The 25,251-nt window shown below is 41.8% G+C and overlaps 1 protein-coding gene across 1 annotated transcript in view; it reads right to left on the bottom strand.

Annotated features, from left to right (window-relative positions):
• Positions 1–23,394, bottom strand: part of PDGFC (platelet derived growth factor C) — a 385,303-nt gene extending 361,909 nt beyond the window's left edge. Inside the window, exon 1 of the mRNA XM_082264297.1 lies at positions 22,963–23,394. Within this exon, the coding sequence (XP_082120423.1) occupies positions 22,963–23,083 (121 nt within the window). The 5' untranslated portion in view covers positions 23,084–23,394. The remainder of the gene's footprint in view (positions 1–22,962) is intronic.
• Between the last annotated feature and the right edge of the window lie 1,857 nt (positions 23,395–25,251).

Raw genomic sequence — 25,251 nt, forward strand, 5'->3', positions numbered from 1 at the left:
CTGTAAACTGACCATGGTATACCATGGCTGCTGAGCCCTGACAGCGTGGTCAGTTTATGTGCCTCCGTCATCCGCAGCACTCCTGTTCTCCTCTGTCCTCTCTCCCGCCTCCCTCCCTGCCTGTCCTCTCCTATGTCAGTGCCCCTCCTGCTGCTGTAGTTTCATTTAAAGTTTAATATCCTATCTACAGTCTGTTTAATAATCCTGTGTGCCCTTGCGTCTGTGTTTTATATAAAAAAAGCCATTCTTTACATGTTTTCAGAGCGCCACTCGCAGCTCACTTAACCCACTGCCTCTCTACTCCTTTCCTCTCCCCTTCCCCTCCTCCTCCCCTCCCGACTGAAATCAGTGAGGAATCCTCGGTCCTGCCCGCTGCAGGCAGCTGTCAGATGGGGAGAGGAGAGAGCCAGCGGGTCATGTGAGCGGCGCCGACCCTCTGAAAACTGGTAAAGAACGGCTTATTTTTTTAAAACACATACACAGACACACAGGATTATTACACAGATCAGACAGGATGGTATAAAGTGGCTTAACAACCACTTCAAAGGGGAAGTTGAGATTCCGGGGGGGGGGGGGAATTTGCCCCCCCTTGCCCCTACCTGCGGACGCCCAAGACCACAACCAAGCTGCAGCGGTTTGTGGGGTCTGACGTGGTTATGGTGTCTGGTGGGGAGTGCTTGGAGCCCTCGGGAAGCACTAGGCGCATCCGTCAACGGAGGTACCCGGTCGGGGTGCCGGTTGATCTGTTACACAGGCTTTTTGTCAAAGCTTAATTGAACAAGTTGAAGTTAAAAGTTAAATCTCCCCTGTGACTGAGATGGACGGTTCTACCATCAGTGGAAGAAAAGCACATTGACACACTGACTCATACAATTAATACTACTGGTGTGGTTATTTTTAGTGCAAGCATTTTATTTTGACAAGAATGTACATTGGGACTTTTTTAAAAAAATAAAAACTTGTGTAAAAGTGCAGCTGCAGCTGCAGCTGCAGCTGCAGCTGGGTTAGTATTCAAATTTGTAATTTTCATTTACATGAAACATGAGAGTTTGCAACTTTAGTAGATGTATCCTTCTTGGACCAGTATGTTAGTTTTCAAGGACAAACAAAACATTAGGATGGGATTTTTGACCTCAAACAATAAGTTGGAAAATGAATTTCCAAAATATTTTAGCCCAAATTCAACCTTAATATATCCCTAACTAATTGACTTGTTATCATTTAGCATTTTTGTAATTCTTCTTTAAAAACAGTTGCCAATATACTAACATCATTAGTGATACTATAGACGGATTATGTATCTATTACACTTGAAGTCATGATCAATTACTGATGTATTACATACATTAAATAGGACTTATTTCCCTACAGTTTTCAGGCGAAGTTCATTCCCAAGCCTTTTGCTAAAAAGATTTCTATTTAACTTCATTTTTGCAGCCCTAAAGCAATGCAAATGCTTGAAACATTTGTATTTGTCTTTGTAACTCTAAATTAAAAACCTAAATCTCAGAGGACAGAGTAGATAGATGGAAGAATGTTTGCCAAACATATGGCAGATACAAGCATCCCTTGACAATCAGACTATGTAGAAAAGAGTATATAAAGTGTTACTAAACCCACAACAGTAAAATCAGTGTGTATATGCAGTAAAGCATGCTTGTTATACTCACTGTGGAATCTAAGGGGTTAATCCTCCACATTGTGTATAAAGACTGTGTGATCCTGTCTCTCTAAACCTCCTCTTCTTCCACTGTCCCCTAATTATTTCTTCATAATACAGAGCTTGGGGACAAGCTGCACATGCTCAGTTTGGTTTGTATTGCTAGAGAGTTTTATTTTTTTTCATGGAAGGGTGCATGTGATCAGCAACGGGCCAATCAGCACTGTCCAGACAGAGGATCAGGGGATAATGAAAACTCCTCCTACAAGCTTTACTAAGAACTGATAGAAGTCACAAGACTGCTATATACTGCTGATGAGAAAAGATAGGAACTCCTATAAAACTACTAATTTAAAGACAAAACATATAACCGATTAAGCTCAACCCCCGTCCCTTTCCCCAGCCCCTCGTAGGTTTTCTTTTTTTTTTCTCCTCCACCCTCTGCTTGCTCCTTAACCTCGCTCCCCCTCTCTATTTCCCCAGTTTCATCCTTTTTCTCCATCTTCTCCTCCCCTCTACCGATGCGCAATTCTTCACTACCCCATTCTTACTCAACAACATATCGCTAGAATTATTGCACCCCCTCCAGTCCCCCCCTTTTATGGGATAAAATCAAAAGTGCTTTCATGTCTATACCCACCTATTTTCGATGTCCCACCTCAACACTTTCAGAGTTCTACCTTTATACACGTTCATCTCCTTGAGTTTTGAGTTGCAGCTTTTTGGATACGTTTTTGGCATTCTACTTATTCAAAACTACATAAACGCAAAAAGATTTACTCCACAAATGTTTGTTATTACTACGTTTGTACTTTTTTTTGAATTGTTAATATGGAACGTACGTATTTACGACTACGATGTATCTGTACTCCTTTGTCTTTTCTTATACTCAATAAACCTTATGGAATAAAAAAAAAAAAGAGAAAAGATATTTAGCAGTTTATATTTACTAAAATAATTTCATTTCCACGTTCTGTGTATTGTGGGAGACCAGATATGGTGAATGCAGGTTCTGTTTTGGAACACTTTAAGCAAAACCACTTGCCTAGTTTCCAAAGAACTTGTCATTGCTTGTATACATTTCCCACATGTTGGACTGTTGAAGAAATTGTTGAGAGATCGCACCCTTTTCTACAGGAACCAAACCTTTCATTACCAATACACCAAGATGTAGCATAACCTCAGCTGGGTTAAAACATGGCAGGGGAAGCAGTGTAGCAGTTATGACAAATGTAAACAGATCATGTATCTCCAATATTTACTGATAAGATAAGGGACCGTTCACACCAGAAACCCGCATTCCGTGAGTATTTTATTCAAAAATGCACTGCAGTTGCAATTTGTAGCGGGTGTCAATATTAAATAATGACAACCCAAATGCCTGCACCGGATCACATGGTACTGTAGTACCATGCGATCCGGTTGTTGTGCGTTTTTTGAAGTAGTGCATGCACTACTTTTGGTGCAGTCTGGCACGATTTCAGTCCATTCAATCTTTGCGTTGAATTAAAACATGCATTTACTGTGTTTTACTGGTGATAGCAATGCAGGTGTAACAATCCCCCGACCCTCAAAGGTATGTTAGGAACCCCAGAGGCATCCATGGTGGATGGTGGAAGATAAAACACATTGGGCATAGGAACCTTAACTTAAAAATAGTATTTGTTTGCAACATTTGATCAAAAAGTGGAAAGGGTTTAGGGCATTGGTTCTTAACCTCGGGCCTCGGGACCCACTAACAGGCCAGGTTTGCAAGATAACTGAAATACATCACAGGTGATATATTTTGCTGCTCAGTGATTGCAGTACTCTAGTCTGCATCGACTCAAGGTGATACTTCAAATCTGGCCTGTTAGGGGGTCCTGAGGACTGGAGTTGAGAACCACTGGTTTAGGGCATCAGATACCCAGAGCAAAGTTGTGCACAGACATCGGTCTCTACTTTCTACAGAATAAAAGCATTTAAACCAAGTCTGGCATTCCTGTAATTCAGCAGCACCTTGGCTGGCAAAATGAGGGCTCTTGCCTTTCTCCAAACAAGTTACCAGTCCTCTGCATGGCCCCAGCTGCTCACAGCTATCCAGGACATCTCCTCTGGCAGAGACTTGAGCATAACTCCCTCCATTCCAGGCTGCCCAGCTCCAGTTCTTGACAAGGCCTGACCTTTAAACATGTGTAGCCCTCCCTAGGCAGAAGGCCAGAGGGATAGCATCACTTACAGCACACCTCCCCAGCACAGGGAAGACATTCAATTAATGTAAATACGTATACCATTTCCCGGCATGCACCACTAGCAATACAAGTCCTAGTGATTGGCCAGTGGATACAGCCAGGCAATACTTAAATTAAAGTGTAAGTTTACCTTTTCACAAAAAATGAAAAGGTACACTAACCTGGTACAACCTTCCCACACCCGGTCCCTCTGTGGGTGATCAGCTGTCACTGCCCAGGCAGCCAGTGTAGCAGTCAGGGGATTTAAAAGCCTTGCTCTTCTTCCCCTTCGTCCCTTAGGGCTTCCAGGACTGATCAGAGTAATTTCGATTGGACAAAAATCAGAATGACTCTGATCAATTCCAGAAGCCCTAAGAAGAGCAAGAAGAGTGGGGCTTTCATATTCCCTGACCACTGCATCAGCTGTATGGGCAGTGACAGCTAATCACCATAATAGGTAGCAGTTTCGGGGTGGGGATGTATGGGGTTAGTTCACTTCTTACATTTTTTGTAAGATGAGCTTACACCTAAATAGACACTCAGCTTAACCCCTTAGCGCCAGCCACAAGCAAATACGTGCCCTGGTCCTTGGCGTTGAGAGGCTGCATATTTGAGTGAATTGTGGTCAATACAGCTGTGCTGAGAGCTTGCTCCCTACACAGTTACAGGCGCCTAACCAAAAGCTTGCGATTGGGAGTTGGGACAGCCAGCCATGGTGATCACGTGATCTTAAACCTCACCTGCCTCCAGGCATCCTAAACCTCTTAAATGGCCAGGAGGCGCCGGTGTGAGGAGGTTAAGGCAGGGTGACTAAACAGGAACAGTGTTGCAGTGCAGGGTTGCCAACTTACCAGGTTGAAATTTACTGACACGACACCCAAAATGTACTGGCACAGCAAAGTTTTCACTGTCATTTCCAAACATTACAAAATTATAGTTTTAAGTGAAAATTTAGGTATTTAGGCTACAAACAAGTACAGTATGCAATTAGCAACGTGATTTAAGGTAGATATTTAGTCAAAAAACATATTTCTTATTTTATTTTCAATATAGTAAGTAAGCAGCTAAGGGACAGGAGTCTCAGGAGAGCAAGAAATTAGAATGAGCAGGCACACACGCATAACATTTTCTCTCACAGTAGCACTGATGGCACTGTGCCACACCACAGATGATGATGACACCTCACCGACATGACACAGCCACTCCTGAGTCACAGTGACAGTCTCTCTCCATGCCGGGTGGTCCCTCCAGTCCACTCCAGTCCACTCCAGTCCAAAGAGCACTGACAGTCCTGCTCCTGGCTTGCCTTGCTCCTGTCCCAAAGACCTGTATACAAGGCCCCGGCCTCCCTGCTCAGCTCCCTTGCACCATGACATCACACAACACACTCAGGCAGACCCAAATCCCGCTGGCGCTGCCTGCCAATATTTTTAGTGGCAACCTTTTCCTGCCACTGGCATTTACTGGCAAAAAAAAAAAGTGCCAGTTTTTTACTGGTCGCCAGTAAAAATACTGACAGTTGGCAACACTGGTGCAATTCAGTGTAACTCTTTTTTCAAAGTGCCACAAGGCATAGATGGGAATCCTCTGTACATTGTGTTGTGGTTTCTTGAAAAGAAATCGGTGTGTGGTGCTTGTTCCAATGAATGGGGTGCCTTATCACAATACACATTATTGTGTATGAAGTAATGCAAAGAGCTGCACATGTCTGAAGGGGGCTCAGATAAAATGGCTGTGACACCAAATTTTAGCTTCAAGGATATTTACAAACTAATCAGTTTATGGGACAAGGGGTAGAGTTGACCCGTCTGTGTTTCTACATAGGGAGGTATCAAGCATAGGTACAACAAGCGTAATCCTGAACAGCCTTTGGGTAAATACAAAGAAAAAGTCGCTTATACAGAAATACTACCTATTGAGAATGGAAAAAAATCACATCAAGGGTGTGGATGTGAATAGGGAAGGGCATATTTACAAGATTGTACAAAACACCTGAGGCCACATTATCCTTGTATAACAGCAGTTGCACCAAATTACTCCTCATTCATGTGTATTCATACAAGGATGGCATGACTGTTCCAGAAAGGAAGCGAGAGATATCTGTCAAGAGCTGACATTTTGCAATATGTAGCAAACTCTACTGTAAGCCTCACTGCAATGTTCTTCATGTGTATATGAAAATAAAGTACGCCTTCTAACTATCCCTGATTGACAGGAGAATTCATTTTGATACAAAACGAGCAAGGCGTGACTTTGATCAAATATTGTCAATTTATGGCAGTGTTTTGAAGAACCAGGTGCCTGGATTAAATGTTCCAGACTTTTTCATCCTAAAGTTTTGGTATGCAACACATTTTTATACTCAGCAGTGAATAATCTGAACAAGCTGCAAGCAAAGAAAAGAAATACTTTCTGTGATAACTAGTGAGTGATACAGGGTAAAATAAGTGACTTTCTATTTCAGAAATATACACTTTAAAATGAAACTCTGGTTATAGTGATTTTACCATATCCCTTAACCACTTGCCGACCGCTCACTGAGCTGGTATTGCGGCAAAGTGGCTCGTTATCATCCAGCGACGTAGACCTACGTCGCTGGATCCCGCCCCCTCTCGGCGGCGTGCGCGCTGCTGGAGGCTCGATCCCGCTGTATTCAGACACAGCGGGAGTCAGGCCAGGGTCACCGCTGCTCTTCCCCGATCGTCGGAGATCGAGTGAGGAAATCCACCCGCTTGTGTAAACAAAGCGGGCAGATCTCCTATGTGACAGATTACAGGATGCAGCATAGCTGAACCTGCGATCTGTGCCTGTGTCACACAATCCCCTCCCCCCACACACGTCAGTAAGCATGAGGCATACATTTAACCCCTTGATCACCAATAAAGTTAACCCCTTCCCTGCCAGTGTCATTATTACAGTAACAGTGCATATTTAGCACTGATTACTGTAGTAATGTCACTGGTACTCCCAAAAGTGTCAAAAATGTCAGTTAGGGGTCCGATCTGTCCGCCGCAATGTCGCAGTCCCGCAAACAAAATTGCAGATCGCTTCCATTACTAGTAAAAAAAAAAAATATACTGTATTGTGATTTTTTTTACCAAAAATATGTAGCAGAAAACAAATTGGCCTAAAATGTTAAAAAAATTAGATTTTTTAATTTTTTTTGGGAATGTTATATATCAGAATGTAAAAAAATATTGTTTTTTTTTCAAAATTGATGCTCTTTTTTTCAAAAATTAAACAGGGGATCAAATACCACCAAAACAAAGCTCTATTTGTGGGGAAAAAAAGGACAAATTTAATTTGGGTACAGAGTTGCCCGACCGCGCAATTTTCCGTTAAAGTAACGCAGTGCCGAATCGCAAAATATAGCCTGGTCAGGAATAAGGTAAAATCTTCCGGTCTTAAAGCGGTTAAAAATACGCTCATTGAGAATTTTTTTTTGTCAAAGACATGTAGCTAAATACATTTTGGCCTAAATATATGACAAAAATTTAATATATTGGATATTTTTTAACTGTCAAAGTAGAAAATGTCAATTTTTTTACCAAAATGTTCGCTCTTTTTTTATTATCGCAAAAAAAAAAAAGAGCAGAGGTGATCAAATACCACCAAAAGGAAGCTCTGTTTCTGGGAAAAAAAGGACGTAAATTTTGTTTGGGTACGGTGTTGCATGACCGCGCAATTGTCAGTTAAATTCGCGCAGTGCCAAGTTGCAAAAAGTGGCCTGGACATAAAGCAGGAAAATCCTCCGGTGGTAAAGTGATTAAATAACTCCTAAAGCATAGAAGAATGACTGCAGAGAATGGACCAAAGTGGTCCATCCAGTCTGTCCCATTTTTTGTTTCTCTTTAACTTTTTTTGGGCTGAGTATGCAGTAGAATTCCACTGTGTGTTTGTCTCAAGCATGTTTGAATACAATTACTGCTGACTGACTCACTTCCTCTGTTGGAAATCTATCCCAAGCATCAACTACCCTTTCAGTAAAATACTACTTTCTAAAACTAGGTTTGAACGTTTCTCCTGCAAGTTTGAGCTCATATCTCTGTGTTCTTGATCTTAGCTTCATATTGGAAATACTGCTCTCCTGAACCTCTTCACCCTCTTGATGTATTTAAATGTTTTAGCCATATCTCCTATTTTCTAAGTAAACCTGGAAAGTCCTAAATGGACAGAAAATGGGCTTTTTAGATAGTATCTCCCAAAGACCAACCACCAATATCACATAGATAGAGTATGTTTAAAAAAGTATAAAAGGCATTTATTAATTCCAATATTGTGTACATAGAAAAAACACGTGCCATGACTTATAATATATTGTAAGTGAAATAACAACAAATGTAGTAAGACATCTAATCATACAGAAAATGCCAAATGTGGTAAAACATCTAATCATGCAGGAAATGCCAACATGTTTCAGGGTATCTATAACCCGCTTCTTCAGGGTTTTTTGTTGTCCGCATGTGATCCACAAATGTCGAAAACTTTAACACTGGATATGTTCCAGTTAGACTGAAAGAAGAGATGTACACATCCTGGACCACGGACGCATAAACACTATTTTTGGACAGTGACTCATCCAAAGCTTCAAAAAGGAGGCAAATACTGTCCCTGATCGTGTAAAAATCCAAAAGTCACAGCAGATAGCATCTCTTGATACACTGTATTCTTCCGCAATGGAATGTCCGGGTCTCCCAAGGCCCCACCACTCCAACTCCAAATATCTCCTATTTTCTTTCTTTCCTCCAGGCTATAAATGTTAATTTTGGCCATAGAAGATTTGAAGGTTCCAATCATTTATGGACAGGCTGAATGTACCCAAGTTGATTGATCAATTTTGTGATTATTTCTAGCGGCTGTTATAGTGGTTAGCAAAAACCACTGTGCTCTCCCGGCATGGACAGCTTTCCCCAACTAGGTGGCTGTTAGTCACCAGCTCTCTGCTATGTCCCCCTAGTGCAGGGATCATCAAACTACGGCCCTCCAGCTGTTGTAGAACTACAAATCCCATGAGGCATTGTAAAACTCTGAAATTCACAGACATGACTAGGCATGATGGGAATTGCAGTTCCTAAACAACTGGAGGGCCATAGTTTGAAGACTACTGCTCTAGCGCTTACTGGAGTGCCAAGCTGTGCAGGGGCGGTAGCTGCTGGCTCAGGATCTCAGCAGCTTGCTTAGAGGCCCAGCTAGCTGCCACTCCAGACATCTGGGTGGATCCTGACATTAAGGGAAGGATCTCTCCAGAGCCTGGATCGGGTCTGTGACATCAGCCGTCAGTGGGCTTTAGCCTGCTTTCAGCTGAAAACGGGTCACAGGAGTGCAGAACTAAGTGCACTCCTGTGACCTACAGGGGAATTAGGGCAAAAAGGGCTTTGGTCCTATGTCTCCTTCAATAGAAACCAATTTCACTCATGAAAATTACAAAACATTTTGGTACACAAAAATTATACAACAGAGTTGGCATTGTTTCTTAAATAGGATTTAGCACTTTTTTTTCAGCACTGTATTCAGTTCTCAATTGCATGTAGTACTTTGTAGGTGCCATGTACCGCAAGCTGCAATGTCAGGCAGGGCACCCCCACCCCCAGTTAGCAAAGAGGCAGCTGCTTTGCTAGCGTCCAGCTTCCTGCACTTGTCTGAGGCAAGAATAGGCAAGAGGAAGCAAAGGTAGGTTAAGCAAAGGATAACCCTATACCTGAGGCATGAGGCTATACATGTTTTGCAGGGGTATGAGGCTATGGGTTTGGTTTCCTAAAGGCTGCTCACCTTGCAGCAGAGCTTAGTAAATGTGGTAAATTCTCGCTTTGTAAAGAATACCCAAATCAAATGCAAGTAAAATTAAAAAAACTGTATTTTTCTTTGCACATGATTGGATGATGGGAGTCAGATGAGCTTCACCTTGTTCACCAAGAACTGGGGTAAATGCCCTTGCAGAGTGAACACCATAGTGGCCTTTAGTAAATCAACCTCTAGGTGTCTAACGCAGAGGCATGAGGCTTTGTGTCTCATGCAGGCTCATGAAGTTGTGCATCTAATGTAAAGGCATGAGGTTATGAGCAAAAAGCAAAAACACTGCTTTTTTTTAGAAATCTGATGTGGTTTTCTTCCTACCCTCAGTTGCTAACTTGCTGTGGGTCTAGGAAAAGAGGCAGTGCCAGATCTAGCTAAAGCAGCTGCGCAAAGTACACATCCCATAAGGCTCAATTGAGGCAGTAAATTGCCCTGCACAGCTCTGTGCTGAAAAAAAGTACTGCATGCAGTACTTTTTTTTTTTTTAGCGCATCGAGCCCGCACACCACCGCAATGCGTGGCCTGGCGGCCGTGGCCTGGTGGGGGTCCAGGCTGAGATAACCATTCACTACTACTCAGCAGGCTTTGACTTGACCGGGGCTCCCCGAACACCTAGTCACTCTCTGCCATTGCCTGGAGCATGGGTGAGCTCCCTTCCCGGCCAGCACTCGGTTCTCAGAGAGGCAAAGGATTATGTATATATAGCACTGCCCCGTAGGGAGCTGCTGAGTGTGGATTTCCCTGGGTTACTCATAGCAACAGTCTGTAAAACTTATCACTTTATGACTTGGCTCAGACAATGAACAGTCCAGGGGATTTGTATTTTTTTTTTGTGTTTTAATTTAAGAACTTGGATGGGAGAAGGGGTGAGTGGGATACTACAACTTGAACTATGCACAATTTCTGAGGACAACTGACTGTAGTGTGTGCCGCAAGGCCGCTGCTTCACCTTGCCACTGAAGTGAAGTGGAAGATATGTTCCTGAATTAGAACATATGTTCCTGAATGAATTCCTCTTCAGTGTCCTATCCTGGCACCCCCTTACTCACTTCCTGTGCATGCTAGCCCCTTGTCCACTGACTCTCCACTGGAGTGGTCCCCTTCCTGGGCAGACCCTGACAAGCTTCCCGGTACTCACGGACACTGTTTTTCCCTGGGTTGCTCTGCCTTCAGCTCCACTTGTCAGTACCCTGGACCTCCTGGCTCAGCATCACACACTTGGTTCACTAGGCCGACTGTCTGTGACCACCTTCTTTGCTGACAGGAGGAGAGACAGCCATCACCCTCTTCCTGGGACCTGGCTTCCCGCCCAAAGACGCTCTGTTACATGTGTCCCCGGCTTTTATGACCTATCGCAGAATGCACCACTGTTGTGCCAACCCACTGGGATAGCCACAAAAGCCTGTGTGTCACTGGCTGGGTTTCCTCCACTGTCCAACAGGCTCTCCCATTGGATATAATTTGGACACTCCCTCATCCCAGATGAATCACACCCTGGACACATGCAACAGGCAGAACAATCAGGCTCCCCTGATAAGCAGATCGAGCTGCTAAACTTTTACCAACCTAGCACCTACCTACATATAATAGAGAGGCATAAGACAATGCATGTAACAGGCATTAAGTATTGCATATAAATGCCAGGCATTAGTTAATGCATGTACTAGAGGGGCATACGGTACTGTGTGTAACAGGAAGGTATGAGGCCATAGGTGTGCACAACCGGTTGAATTAGGGTGTGCACCCCAAAGCCTAAACTCAGTTTTGAGACAGAGAAAGGGGCTGAGGACAGAGATTCCCCAGTTCCATTCTCTGTAGCCTCAGTTACACGGGACAGTGAATGGAAGGGAAGCGCTCTGTGCTTAGCAGCTTCCTGTTCATTCACAAACTGAAGCATAGTGAACACAGTTTACTAAGCTTCAGTTATGTATGAACAAAGTGATTGATTGGTACCGATCAATTATTGTGTTCATTCAGAAAAGGAAGGATCTGGTAAATGTCGAATTTACTTGCCCCTTCCCCACTCTCCTTCCTAAAATGGGGAGGGGGGGGCACATGGAGGCCAGGGCAGCAAGAGGAAGCTGCATCACACATAGGGATTAGGGTGTGCCCAAGCACACCCAGCACACCCTGTGCGTACGCCTGTGTGTCATAAGTAGAGAGGAACAAGGCAAAGCAAATAGCAGAAGAGTAAGGTACTGGATCTAAAAGGGACATTAGGCAAGTGTCATAGGCGGGCATGAGGCGTTGTATGCAATAGAGTGGTGTGGGGCACTGTAACAGAACAATGTGAGACACTATAAAAAGTGATCTTAATCTGTGCGTGCAGTAGAGAGGTATTTGATAATGTAGCGTGTGGTCAAATGGTGTGACACTCTGCATGTACATTTTGAAATACACCAATCAGCCATAACATTATGACTACCCACCTAACACAGAGTAGGTCCTCCCTTTTGCTGGCAAAACAGACCAAACCCATCAAGGCATGTTCACCACTAGACCTCTGAAGGTATGCTATGGTATCTGTCACCAAGTCAGCAGTAGCAGATTCTTTAAGTCCTGAAACTGTGAGATTGGGCCTCCATGGACCAGATTTGTTTTTCCAGTGCACCCCACAGATACTGGATTGGATTAAGATCATGAGAATTTGGAAGCCAAGTCAACCCCTCAAACTGATTGTATTCCTCAAATCATTCACGAGCTATTTTTTTTAGTGTGGCAGGACACATTATCCTGCTGAAAGAGGCCACTGCCATCTGGGAATACTGTTTCCATGAAGGGGTCACCAATAATGTATAGGTAGATGGTACATGTCAAAGTAACATCCACATGTATAATAGGACCCAAGGTTTCCTAGTAGAACATTGCCGAAAGAATCATACTGCCTTTGCTGGCTTGCCTTCTTCCCATACTGCATCCTCGTGCCATCTCTTCCATGGGAAAGTGATGCACACGCACCCGGCCATCCACATGATGAATCACAAGACCAGGCCACCTTCTGCCATTGCGCCATGGTCCAGTTTTGATGCCTATGTTACCATTACAGGCTCTTTTGGCGGTGGACATGGGTCAGAATGGGCACCTTTACTGGGTTACAGCTTCGCAGCCCCATACTCAACAAACTGTGATACCCATTTTTTCTGCTTCCAGCACCCTAACTTCATGGACAACATGTTCACCTGCTGCCTAATATATCTCACCAACTTTCAGATGTCCTTGCAACGAGTTATCGGTGCTATTCACGTTACCTGTCAGTGGTGATAAAGTTATGGCTGAACAGTGAATATAGCCATGGGGTACTATATTTGGCCAGCATTCACTGAGTTTAGACAGCTGGGGGCATCTGCTATGATCTTTGACTATACATTGCAAGCATTGCCTGATCCTGCTGAAATCAGATATGCCAAGCAACAATCGACTAATGTCTATGTATACCTTTCTAAAGCCATTCACAACAAAGAAAACTTGTAAAACAGTTTATGTTACAGAGGGTAAGACCAAAACATAATACATAGCGTAATAAAACATTTGAGATGCCTGTTAAAATATTAACCTGCCTGTGGTAAATCAGTTCAGCAAACATCTTCAGAAAATCTTTGTTTTTGCCTCGGCAGACTTTACAGACTGTGGCTTTGATTTAGATTAGACGAATGTGTAAACAGCAGGATGAATAAAGCTATCAAGTATACTGAAAGGCCAGGCTGTTTTCGCAGACTGTATATGGTAAGTAGCACTTGGGTCACCTATGAAATGGCTGCTAGATCAGTTTTCTTCCAATTTTACCGACAGGGGCTAAACATCTTAGGGCCCTTTCACATTGGTCACAACCAATTTCCTACAGAATCAGATGTCACTTTTGTGTCCATTCTGTTTTTTTTTCAATTTTGATGGAAGAAAATGCTAAACTTAATGGACCCATGTTAGGTCTACGGGCAGATGGATGTAAACAAATGCGAGTCCATTTACAACCCTTAAAAGTGGGAGTAAACTCCCATCTCTGACCTATAGGTAGGCCTACAATAATATATTATTATACCTACAGGTACTGTAAATATCTCCCAAACGTGCACCACTTAGGAGATATTTACTGTACATGCAGCCGGTGACCTCACCGGCGCATGCACTCTAAAGGAATGGCCACCTGGGGCGTTACTTCAGACTCATGTGCCGTAAACGGCGGCTCCCACATGCATGCACGGGAGTGAGGTCATAGCGCCTCTTGGCAGTTACACAGCCAGAGTTTGCAGACCCAGAAGGAAGACTGGGCGAAGAAGGAAGCACCTGCAGCGGTGACAGTTCAGCGCTGGAAGGCTTCCTTTTCAGGTAAGTTCAACATAATGTGCTAGTATGCACTGCAAACTAGCACATTATAACATTACTTTTCAGGTTAGAAAAAAAAAAAACACACAGCGGTTTTCTAACGCTTTAACCTCTGATCCCTGACCTTTTTTTTTTCAGACCCAGAAGGATACACTCAACACTCCTCTCCTAAACATACTACTCACCATCATACACTCAACACTCCTCTCTTGAATACACTAGTCACCATCATACACTTCACACTCCCTTGCTGAACACACTATCCACAATCATACACTCCACACTCCTTTCCTGAACACACTGCCCACCATCATACACTCAACACTCCTCTCCTGAACACACTAGGAACCATCATACACTCCACACTCCCTTTCTAAACACACTATGCATCATCATACACTCTATACTCCCTTGCTGAACACACTATCTACAATCATACACTCCACACTCCTTTTCTGAACACACTGCCCACCATCATACACTCTACACTCTTCTGTTGAACAATATTTGCCATCATACACTCCACACTCCTGTCCTGAACACACTATCTGCCATCATATACATTCTGCACACCTCTCCTGCACATATTACCCATCGTCATACCCTCTGCACTTATTTCCATCACATACTGTCATACACACCAAAATATTTTCCTGCACATACCACCATATACATTGCACTCCTTTCCTGCACAAGCCATCACACTCCATACTTACATAAATAAATCTACTTCACATAAAGTACATTACACAATGGCTTGCTGAATGAACAAATAAAAATGGTGTCCCTGGAATTTTAAATGTTGGCAATGCTGCACTCTGTACATAACACACTCCTAAAATCCACACTCTCTACGTAATGCACACCTGAACTTTGGGCTCTGTACATAACACACTCCTGAAGTCTGCACTCTCCACGTAATGCATTCCTGAAATTTGCACTTGGTACATAGAACACTCCTGAACCCTGCACTCTATACAACAACACACCCCTGGTATTTAGCAATGCCCCTTTAAGACCATCTCACTGTTGAAATTTTGCTATCTGGATTGGAGAGTATTCTGTTTAATAAAGTTTTGAGAGTTAGGACAAAAAGTAATGGGGATTAAAGCGGTTGTAAACCTAAAAAAAAAAAAAAAACCCTGCAAGACAAAGGCATAATGTTATTATGGCACTGTTATTGGCCGGAGCCGCGATGACGTCACTCCCGCGCATGTCATTTACCAGCAAGCTCCCGACAAGGGAAGCTGAAGGTCCGCCGGACCTTCAGAGCGCATATGCCGCTCATGTGAGTGGCTGCATGCACTGCAAATATCTCCTAAACCGTGCCGGTTTAGGAGATATTAATTGTACCTACAGGTAAGCCTTATTATAGGCTTACCTGTAGTTAAAAGTGGAAAAAAGCGGTATACTACCGCTTTAAGGGCAGCCTTGACTTGTTCCGTTATATAGAGTTAGAAGCCGTTTGTCAGGTGGCCGTTGACTCGTACCCTAGCAGTCGGAGCCGAGTATAATGCTTGAATATAAGCTCACATATGGGGTAAAAGGCCAATTGAGGCATGAACTGCTTCCGTGTATTCCCAGGTCACTCTGCCAAACACCTTCCCTGTGTCAAGGTAAAAGAAGAAACCCCTTTTTGCTTTTGAGTTGAGCCAATGATGGAGGTTTAAGGCCTTGATCATATTGTCCCGACCTTCTCTGTCAGGAATAAATCCGACTTGATCCAGAGATATCAGGGAGGAGAGTAGTGGAAGGAGCCTGTTTGCTAATATTTTAGCCTATATTTTTACATCAACATTGATGAGGGAGATTGGGCAATAGTTAGTGAATCATCTTTGCCATCTTTTGGGATCACCGCTATCCGAGCTTCCAAAAGTTGGGTTGGAGGAAGAGTGTCAGATTGAATGGAAAGCCTTAAGAAACCGAGGTTTAAGCACATCAGTAAATGATTTGTAGTATTGTAAGGCCCCTTTCACAAGATCAAATCGATCAGGTCCGCCTGTCAGTTTTTCAGGTGGACCTGATCGGGCCACCCATTCTCCCTTTATGGAGAGGCGGATGTCAGTGGAGATGTGTCTACTGACACCCGTCTGTCATCCGAACCAACAAGATCCGCTGAAAGCAGACGGATGGCAATGCGTTCACCATCCAACCAGCGAGTTGGATCGGATGGGATCAGATGAAAATGGACATGCTGTCCATTTTCATTCAATCTTCCCATTGAGGAGAGCAGGACTCTGACAGGTCCGTCTCTACACAGTGAGCAGAGACGGACCTGTCATCTGCCTGCTTAACGGGGATTAACAAAGCAATCCCCGCTGAGCTAGTGGAGTCCGCCGAGTGGATCCGCCCTGTGAGAAAGGGGGCCTAAAGGGACTACTTTAGGACCAGGTGCTTTACCAAAATTCATGTCTCTAAAAGCCTTCTCAAACTCTGATTATGAGAGAGGAGCTTCGAGTTTGCAAGCTGTGACAATCGGAATATAGGAAGGACCATATTTTTGTAGAAAATTCTGAATAAGTTGGACACTTTTTTCAGAATTATGAGGACAATTAGGGTCGGATGGAATGTTGTAAAGTGAGTGGTAGTATTGTTCAAACTGGTTAACTATACCCTTTTTACAGGAGTGTATTTTCACCGAATTGTCTCTTGGACTGTGCTACTACTCTTTTTGTTTTGAACTGCTTTTGCAAGCAGTTTGCCGCATTTATTGCCTTGTTCGTAATAGATTGTGATAGATATATTGCCTTTTTGCTATCATATTCAGTTCCTCAAGGAGAAGGGATCTTGCTTGAATTAGTTCTTGAAATGTTGATGATGCCATGTTAAGTTTATGTAATGCTTCTAATGAGTGGATGCGAGCAGTAAGTGAAGCAATCCTAGCTTGTCTTTCTTTTTTAATCTTGGAGGCAGTTACAAGGGTAGGTGGGTTTCTGATGCTTTTTACAGGGTTCCAGTACAGTTATGTGCAGGAAAAAGACAGCATGTTCTACTTTTTTGTTTCTAGAACGCACTGGAACTGCAAGCATTGATGCGAACTACGCCATTGAAATCCACGTAACCTACTTTCTATGTGTGTATTGGATTCAGAAAAAAAGCACTGGTACGCATGTTTCCTAAGAGTTTCCATAGACAGACAATCTTTCACCTTAAAAATCAGGCAAGCCAGGAATAAAGCCATCTCTGGATTGCTTAATAGGTACTGCTATGACATTTTGCACCAAATTTGGCTAATGCTGTGGTGTGAATTAAAGAATTATACATTTTTTCATCAAGAAAAAATAAATGATTAGTCATATAAAACATGCCTGAATAGCCATTACCCTTTGACTTCATGCGCTACGTGGACTGTATTTCCAGCAATTTTATTTGTACCTTCCTACTGTATATTGACAATTTATGTGAGGCTTTATGCGCATATATGGTTCTCTCCAGCATTAGACATAATTTCGGAAGTCAAACGCAACCAACTATAAATATTGTGTCTACATAAACCCGTTGTTCCCTGTTTATCACAGGAGTGTTGATATTTCTTTTAAACGTATACATTGAAACATACGGGTGGAGTTAGCTGGAACGTGCTTGGCGCCATAAAAGTAACATTCTTGTTACGTTTACTCTTGGTATCTCTCTCCTATTGCTATAAGGCATGGTCTCTTTCATCTTTTATCAGCAAATTTCTACCATTAATTATGCAGTCTATCACATCCAAAGAAAATAATTTTTTAAGCTGGCCATACGCTGAGAAAATTTCTTATTGACTGGCCAAAATTTGCTTTGCCCTCCTGTCCAACATCCTTTCATTGACAAAATAAAAGGAGTCGGACAGAAAATTGTCCTTTAGGTATTACAACAGCGGCAACACTGCAGATTTGTCCATCCACAATGTATTCTTACAGCCGTACTGCAGGCTGAATACAAAAACATCCGGTGCTCCTTCCTGCAAAGACCAGTTATAGGTGGGGGCAGTGGCCACTTGTTTGTACTTTGAATATATTTGTCAGGCAATGCACTGGCACTTTTTCTGCCATAGTGCTATGTGCGGGGTTTTCAGTGTGCCCCTGTATCTTTAGGCGGGGTGGACTCTTTCCAGGCTCATCTGCCCACAGCCTATACATTAAAATGCATGTACTTCCATTGTGGAGACTCTCAGAAGTTAGAATTAGGACTACAAAAAATGGGGTGCCTTGATGGGGCCTGTAGCTTATGCATGTATTTGCAAATGTGTACAGACTGAACCCCTGTTCTTAAACGCATATTGTTAGACAGGTCAATTCGGTTGGTCGTTGGCTGGTTGGTAAGTTTGAGCTTAGAAATCTTTTTGTAGTTGTTTGACATACATCACCCTTCCAGTGTGAATTGATGCAAAGACCAGTTACAGGTGTGAGCAGTGGCCACTTGTTTGTATTTAAAAAAAAAATCATCTTTTTGTGTACAACCAGCTTTACATGCAATGTGCTAGGGTAAGATTATGCTTACATATCTCCAAAACATTTCTTATTTTCTGTAAATTAAGGTTTACGTATGATTTTCATTAAACCCTACATTGGTTTTGTGAAATTTATTGACAGACTTTGATTTATAAGGTCTGTTAGAAATAACACCTGTGTGCAGCCTCCAGCAGTTTCAGTGGCAATGTAATTGCATTTGTGTATACTTTCTATGCTTTCTATTAGGCTGCTTATTGTTATGCTGCCACCCAGTGGTCACTGTTTTTACTGCATTGTTTTCTGTGTATCCCTTCCTTTGAAAGGTCCTGCTGTTTTTCCTACAAGATACACATTGAGGTTAGGAAATAAATATTCTTTTAACCACTGCAAATACCAACATCTAGGACAAAATATTGTTTGCCTGAACATTTATGCATGCATTAAAAATATTTGTGGAGGCCAAATGTATATAATCTACATCAATATTCTTTTTATTTCCAGCACCTAATCAGTTATTGATTGACAGGCTACAGGCTTGGGAATCAGCTGTGATATTGATGATAGCCATGCCTTCTACAACATTTTTGCATCCCACTTTAATGCAAGCAGGCATAGTTTGCATGAGAGTGACAACTAGGCTCTGAGTTCAGGAGAAGGGCAGCATTGTTGCCACCATCACAGGAAATTGCATTAGATGGACTTCCCTTGTAGGGTCAACAAGATTTTGTGGGAGTATGCAGGGGGGGCTGAATGAGAACTGTAAGTGCAAGTGCAGATGTGCATACAATTAAATGCTGCAGCATATGTTTTTAAATGGGAGGCCATAGCTCTACTTTATGTTGCCCAATAATGCAAACAATATAACAGATATAACCATTAATTGTATGTGTATAAGATAACTAAATAGAGAAGAAAAGTGAAAACTCTTCACTGTGCAACCAGCTGATTGGTTTGTTCTGGATAAAGATTGTGTCAAGCCCTGGTGGTCTATAGCAGTGTTTCTCAACTCCGGTCCTCAGGGCACACTAACAGGCCAGATTTCAAGTATTACCTTGGCGAGATGCAGACTAGACTGCAATCACTGAGCAGCAAATGATATCACCTGTGATGTATTTCAGTTTTCTTGCAAACCTGGCCTGTTAGTGCGCCCTGAGGACCGGAGTTGAGAAACACTCGTCTATAGTAATGGTGGGTAGATATCTTACTGCCCAAGGTTTATTCCTTGCTAAACTGTACTTTTACAATATGAATTCTACATTCACAGCCTTTCAGCTAGTTCTGGAAATCTAAGATCACTTAAAAATAGTCATCCCCACTCTTTCCTGACTGTACGTTTTTAGGAGAAAGCTTGCTGTAGTGGTGACAGGCAACTGTAATTAAATCATCTACCAGTAGAAATTTGGAGGCAGGTCTTACTTATTGTTGGACTTCTACTTGTGTGATGTCACATGACTACTCCAAAGGCACGTGTATTCAAGCATGATAAACCTAAATTATTAAAGAGGATGTACCGACTGGCTTTTTTCTACTTTTCCCCATCAAAGAATCCCAATAGACTATTTTGTTAGAAACGTAATAGGATATGATCTGCAATTTTCTCCAAAGTTAGTTAATAAAATGTTCTCCTAGCATGTGGTAAAATAGTAACAGATGGGAATTTGTTCAATTGGATTACAGTTATCATTGTATACCACCCAATTTAGAAATTGACATTGGTAATGTGCAGTTTAAAAGGTAACATTTTATTCAGAATGGGCATATTCTGATCTACTGAAATAGTAGCGGGTTATGTTTTTTTATACTCAATTACAGAAATATGAATATATCCATTATTGACATTTTAAATGATTAGTAGAACCTTTGTTTCTTAACTGGACAGGGACTCATCTAAATCACTTGAAGCAAAATGCCCTAAAGAATTTCTCCAAAGCATGCTCACCTGTGCTGTAAAGTTCTATCGGGTGCAGAGTAATTGAGTGCAGCAACAAGACACATTGTGCCTTCCATTAGAACAAGCCAAAATGTTTGTTTATTGGTTCCTACAGGTCACCCCGTTTTACACAATGTTCCCTTGTACAGTATTTAATAAAACCACGTCTCTTGGTCACCCAACTACCAGTAATTTATGGACCATACACAATATAAGATTTTCTGAAGACTTTTTCCTTTAGACTTATCAAAACCATATAATATGAGGTCAAACCTAAACACTTTCAATTTGTATGCAATCAGGTAGGCCCTTGCACTACATAGAAAAGGTAAATCTGAAGGAAATCTAACCACAAAAGTTGGAAAGTGTGTATCCAGCTTTAGTAAGCCATTTAACTCCCAGTCTTCAGAGACAAAAGTTGCATTTATTAGTCATTTTATATTGTTCTAGAAATATAATTTTTTTATGGATTATAAGTGCAACAAATCCTTAAGTCAGATTGGGATAAAAAAAAAAAAAGGGCTTTATGGGATTTTTCAATGGTTCCTTCCTTTATTCTCTATTCACCTATATCATGAAATTGGTCCATACCAAGTAAAGTAGATTTTTCAATGGTTCTTTCCTTTATTCAGCTATATCATGAAATTGGTCCATACCAAGTTAAATTAGGTAAGGTTACTGCACTAGTAAATCGTACTGAAAGCTAGGCCGTAGAGACAGGGAAAGATGTGCTAATTCATTGGTTTAAAATAGTCTTTATATTACAATGATAGGATCAATTGCACAACATATAAAAGTTGAGAGTGTTGGGCAATATACTATGCGCTGATCAGACTCTACTGCAATGCACAGCTCTGCCAATAAACTGTTTGTCAGATTACTAAGGCAGGAGGGGGAAGGTGCTTAGGTAGCTTACAAGAGGTAATTATACAAAGAGGACCCTACCACTGTAGAGAAGCAGAGTTGAGGTAGAGAAATGGTGTGCCACCCTCATGGCTATGATGACAATAAAAAAAAAAAATAATAGACTAAAGACAATTGCAAACATTTTTACTTTTTCTTTTGCTGTAGCTCAACTTTTATAAAATGCACTTGCACCAAGCATATTTAGGTAGTTTGGTCAAGCCAGTCCAAGATGATCTATGATTAGTTGGTGTGGAATGCTGTATTTTGTCATAATCCCTACATTTATCTCAGCATTAAAGTATATAAAAGTGATATAATTAAAAGAACTAACTTTTGTCAAAAGTGACTTGGTGTCCCTTTTATAGTGACCATGGGAAAAATATCATTACTTTTACCAATCTATGGGAAGATCACAAGGTATGCTGAGACTTGCAGTTCAACTAGAGATGCCAACAAAGTCAGGGGCTAGTTCAGTATTGTTTGCTTCTTTTGAAAGAGCCAGAAAGACATTATTTTTCAACACTGAAAAGGATAGACAAAGGTCATCTTGATCAATTGCCGTCACAACATAGCAGGGTTCCCCAGCCGTTTGATCAGTTTTCTTTAGTCCTTCACAGTGGAGTCTGATTAGAGACTGATCTCTGTTCTTCTCTTTGATCATGCTCTCTGGCAGTCTGCAGGTGCCATATGTCAACACATTAGCAAGCAGCATGCAAGAACAATATCTGCTCTCACACACTACTCTAGTACATGTGATAAAGGGATGTGTCCTGCTTTTTATCTTGGCTTCCTATTAACCCTTTCTGCACATCCCTCATCAACCAATGCATAAAGTAGCACATATAGACATCAGATCCTTCAATAACAGTTAAAAACGCGCTCACATACATAGCAGCCCGACATAAAAGCCCATTCATTGCTGCTCATAAAACCAATGTTTTATGTCAGCTTGATTTACAATTTTCAGCTGACATAAACGTAAGGAAATTCACATGGCCAGTGTTTTAGTGCCAAAGTATTACCGCAGGCACCGCGAGTTTTAGAGAAAGACAGAGAATTATTTGCACACGCGCTCTTTAATGTTCAATCCAGACAACCAATTTCACATTTTTATATCACCCATTCTAGGCAGCCTCTACTTTATTCTTGCAAAATATCCCACTGAACAAAAATTACTTTTTCTCCTAAAATCAACACAAGCATTTAAAAGAAAAAACCTGAATAATGTCAGTCCTATGGAGTTCACAGGCTAAGCAAATTACACACCCTGAAGCTGCCCTTCTGGATGAAAGAAGTCTTTCTCTAGGCTCACCAAGTTCCAGCCCTTGGGATCTTTCATTTAAGGGTTTTCTAAACATTTCAGGTACACTTGAAAGTTGAAAGTAATTCTCATTTCCTTTGTGGGATTAGCTTGTTTCCAGCCCAGAAAGAAATAAGAGTCATTCACCAGTTCAAAACCACAAACGGATCTGGGTCTACAGGCACAAACATAAATATATATTAAAAGGAGAACCGAGGTTTATTTTTCCGGCTTCTTAACCCCCAATGCCATGTTTTCAGTTCCTTTTTTGTGGTACCTTCTAAACCCTAAAAACGTGTGCTGCTTTGCCTACCCCACATCAGTTATCCAGAGCTAATGTGCCTTGAGAAGAGGCAAATGACCTTGCAAGACTGTAAATTATGAGTGTGGAAAAAAAACAAATATTGCCTTACCATTCAGCTCCTTGGCATTTCCAAGCTGAAATTTGCTGCTTAGATTGGATTCAGCTTGCACTCCATGTAGCTGAAAGTCCAGGGTGCACGCTAGGACTCTGAGAAGTAACAAGAGGATCATTTGGATGAACAGGGGGAGAGCACAGACACTAACAGCACTTGAAATTTCCAAGTTCACAGTCAGTTTCAGCAGAGCCTGATCACTGCACCCTTCACGAGAAAGCACCGAGCCTGTATAGGTAACATTGGGAGCAGATAATCAATGACTAGATCCTTCATAATCCCATGCCAAGGTATCTCTGTTCCAATTCTGTTTTTCTTTGCTGTCTCCAGTTTGGAAAGAAAAATAGAATAAAGCGATCAAATCCTTCATGGACCGCGATAGTTAAAAATCCAACCGGTGAGCTAGTTAAAAATAGACCAAATATATATATATTTAAAAAAAAAAAAGAGACGGTGAAAAAAAAATAGTTTAGAAGCACCTGTCAATTTCTGATGTAAACAGAAAAGTTTAAAGCACGTGCGCAAGAACTTCTGCTGAAAGGGAAAAAAATGAATGTTGCAATAACCCAGAGAATTCAGTAAGTAGTGCTGAAATTAGCATTATAACCAGTAGCCTTAATCCTGGGCTGTAAAACTGTGAATGTGTAGCCTGACACCCTGTGGGAAAACAATCTGATAGTCAGCAAATGTGTCCCCTTAGGACATTGTAGAAGAAAGAGGAAAAAAAAAAATGTGCCTCTATACACCTCCCTTCTTTTTTTTTCGCACCGGCAGTTCCTTTTTTAGGCAGTATCAAAGTCTGTGCTGCACGGCTGTGCTGATTATTTACCTTACTTTTTTGGCTTAGCACCAAACTTCCTCACACTGTTTTCCTGATCAGCGCAGTGACCCAGCAGCCTGAAAGTAATGGAGCCAGTGAGTCCTCCGCCTGGCAGCAGGTTCTAGTCAGCAGGGTGATCCTCCAGTGCTTAATAGAGGCTGCAGGTCACTCAGGGGTTTGCTTGCTTTCCTGGTGGGATTCCTGTGCCTCTGAAAAACTCACAAGTGAAAAGGAAACAATTTCCTTAGCTGGGAGTCTGAGAGCTTAGTGTGGGTGTCTGTTTAAAGTTTGCTCCTAGCTGCAACAAATGGGAAAGAGTTTAGAGCTGATGAAAGTACTTGACTCCCTCTCCTTCGTCTCTTCCCCCCCTCTCTCCTTTCCTTCTCACTTTCCTCAAGTTCCAGTGATTGCAGACTGCCACCTGGCGACTCAACAGGTGCTACAACAAAGTCAGGGAGGTCAGGGAATCCCACTTTAGTCAGGACAAAAAAAAAAAGTTGGCAAGTTAACTTGTTGCACACTGAGAGCTACATGGTGCATTTAGAGTTCCATAAGCAGCAGTATTTGTTAGAACTCGGAGTTTGAATTTTGTCGAAAAAAAAAAAAAACTTGGTTTTACATTTAACTCGTAATCATAATTTTCAGAAAAAGTAGGCAACTTAGGACAGCCATAAATTGAGTGATCTGATACAACTTTTGGTAGTCCTTCCCCTTATTTATCATGCATATTAGCTCCTCGTTGTACAGTATAATTAGGGTCCTTTACAGTTATTTAAGGTCCTTTACAGTTATTTACAAGTACTTTAAGGTCAGAGATTAAATAGAACAATTACACCCCGTTCACATTAGGTCGCTCCGACCTAATGTGAAGTCGCGTGCAGCGCAACTTCGGCTCGACTTGCACGGATTTCACATAATGGAAGTCAATGCAAGTCGCCTCCAGGTGGCCCCGAAGTAGTACAGGACCCTTTTTCTAAGTCGGAGCGACTTGTGTCGCTCCTATTAGAACGGCTCCTGTACTACACAGTAGGAGCGACGGTGCACGACTTGTCAGGCTGCCCAAGTCGCCTGACAAGTCGTACAAGTGTGAATGGAGTCTTAAAAAAAATTGACTTGTAGTAATATCCCTGATCTTCTGCTACAAATATGAATTATTTCATATTATGTATAGGGAAAGTTTTGAACAATCGTAATTTACTAAAATTTCTGCTTGTGTTTCGACAGTCTTAGGTTGAACAGACAAAATGTTCATAAAGCCTTGAAAAAAAAGTAAGTACATCCTCTGGATCGGTTTCTTTTTTTTTTCTTTTTTTTATCTTTTTATCACATTTGAACAATACAGAAAAATACAAAGAACAAAGCATTCATGAAAAAGGACTTTCTGAATTGAAGTATGATGCCTCGCAGGGCATAGAGCTGCAATTAAATTTTAAAAGGAGTAACAGTTTTGGAACAACAGTATTACC

Source organism: Pelophylax lessonae, assembly GCF_965119305.1.
Source record: "Pelophylax lessonae genome assembly, chromosome: 1".
Taxonomy (NCBI): Eukaryota; Metazoa; Chordata; class Amphibia; order Anura; family Ranidae; genus Pelophylax; species Pelophylax lessonae.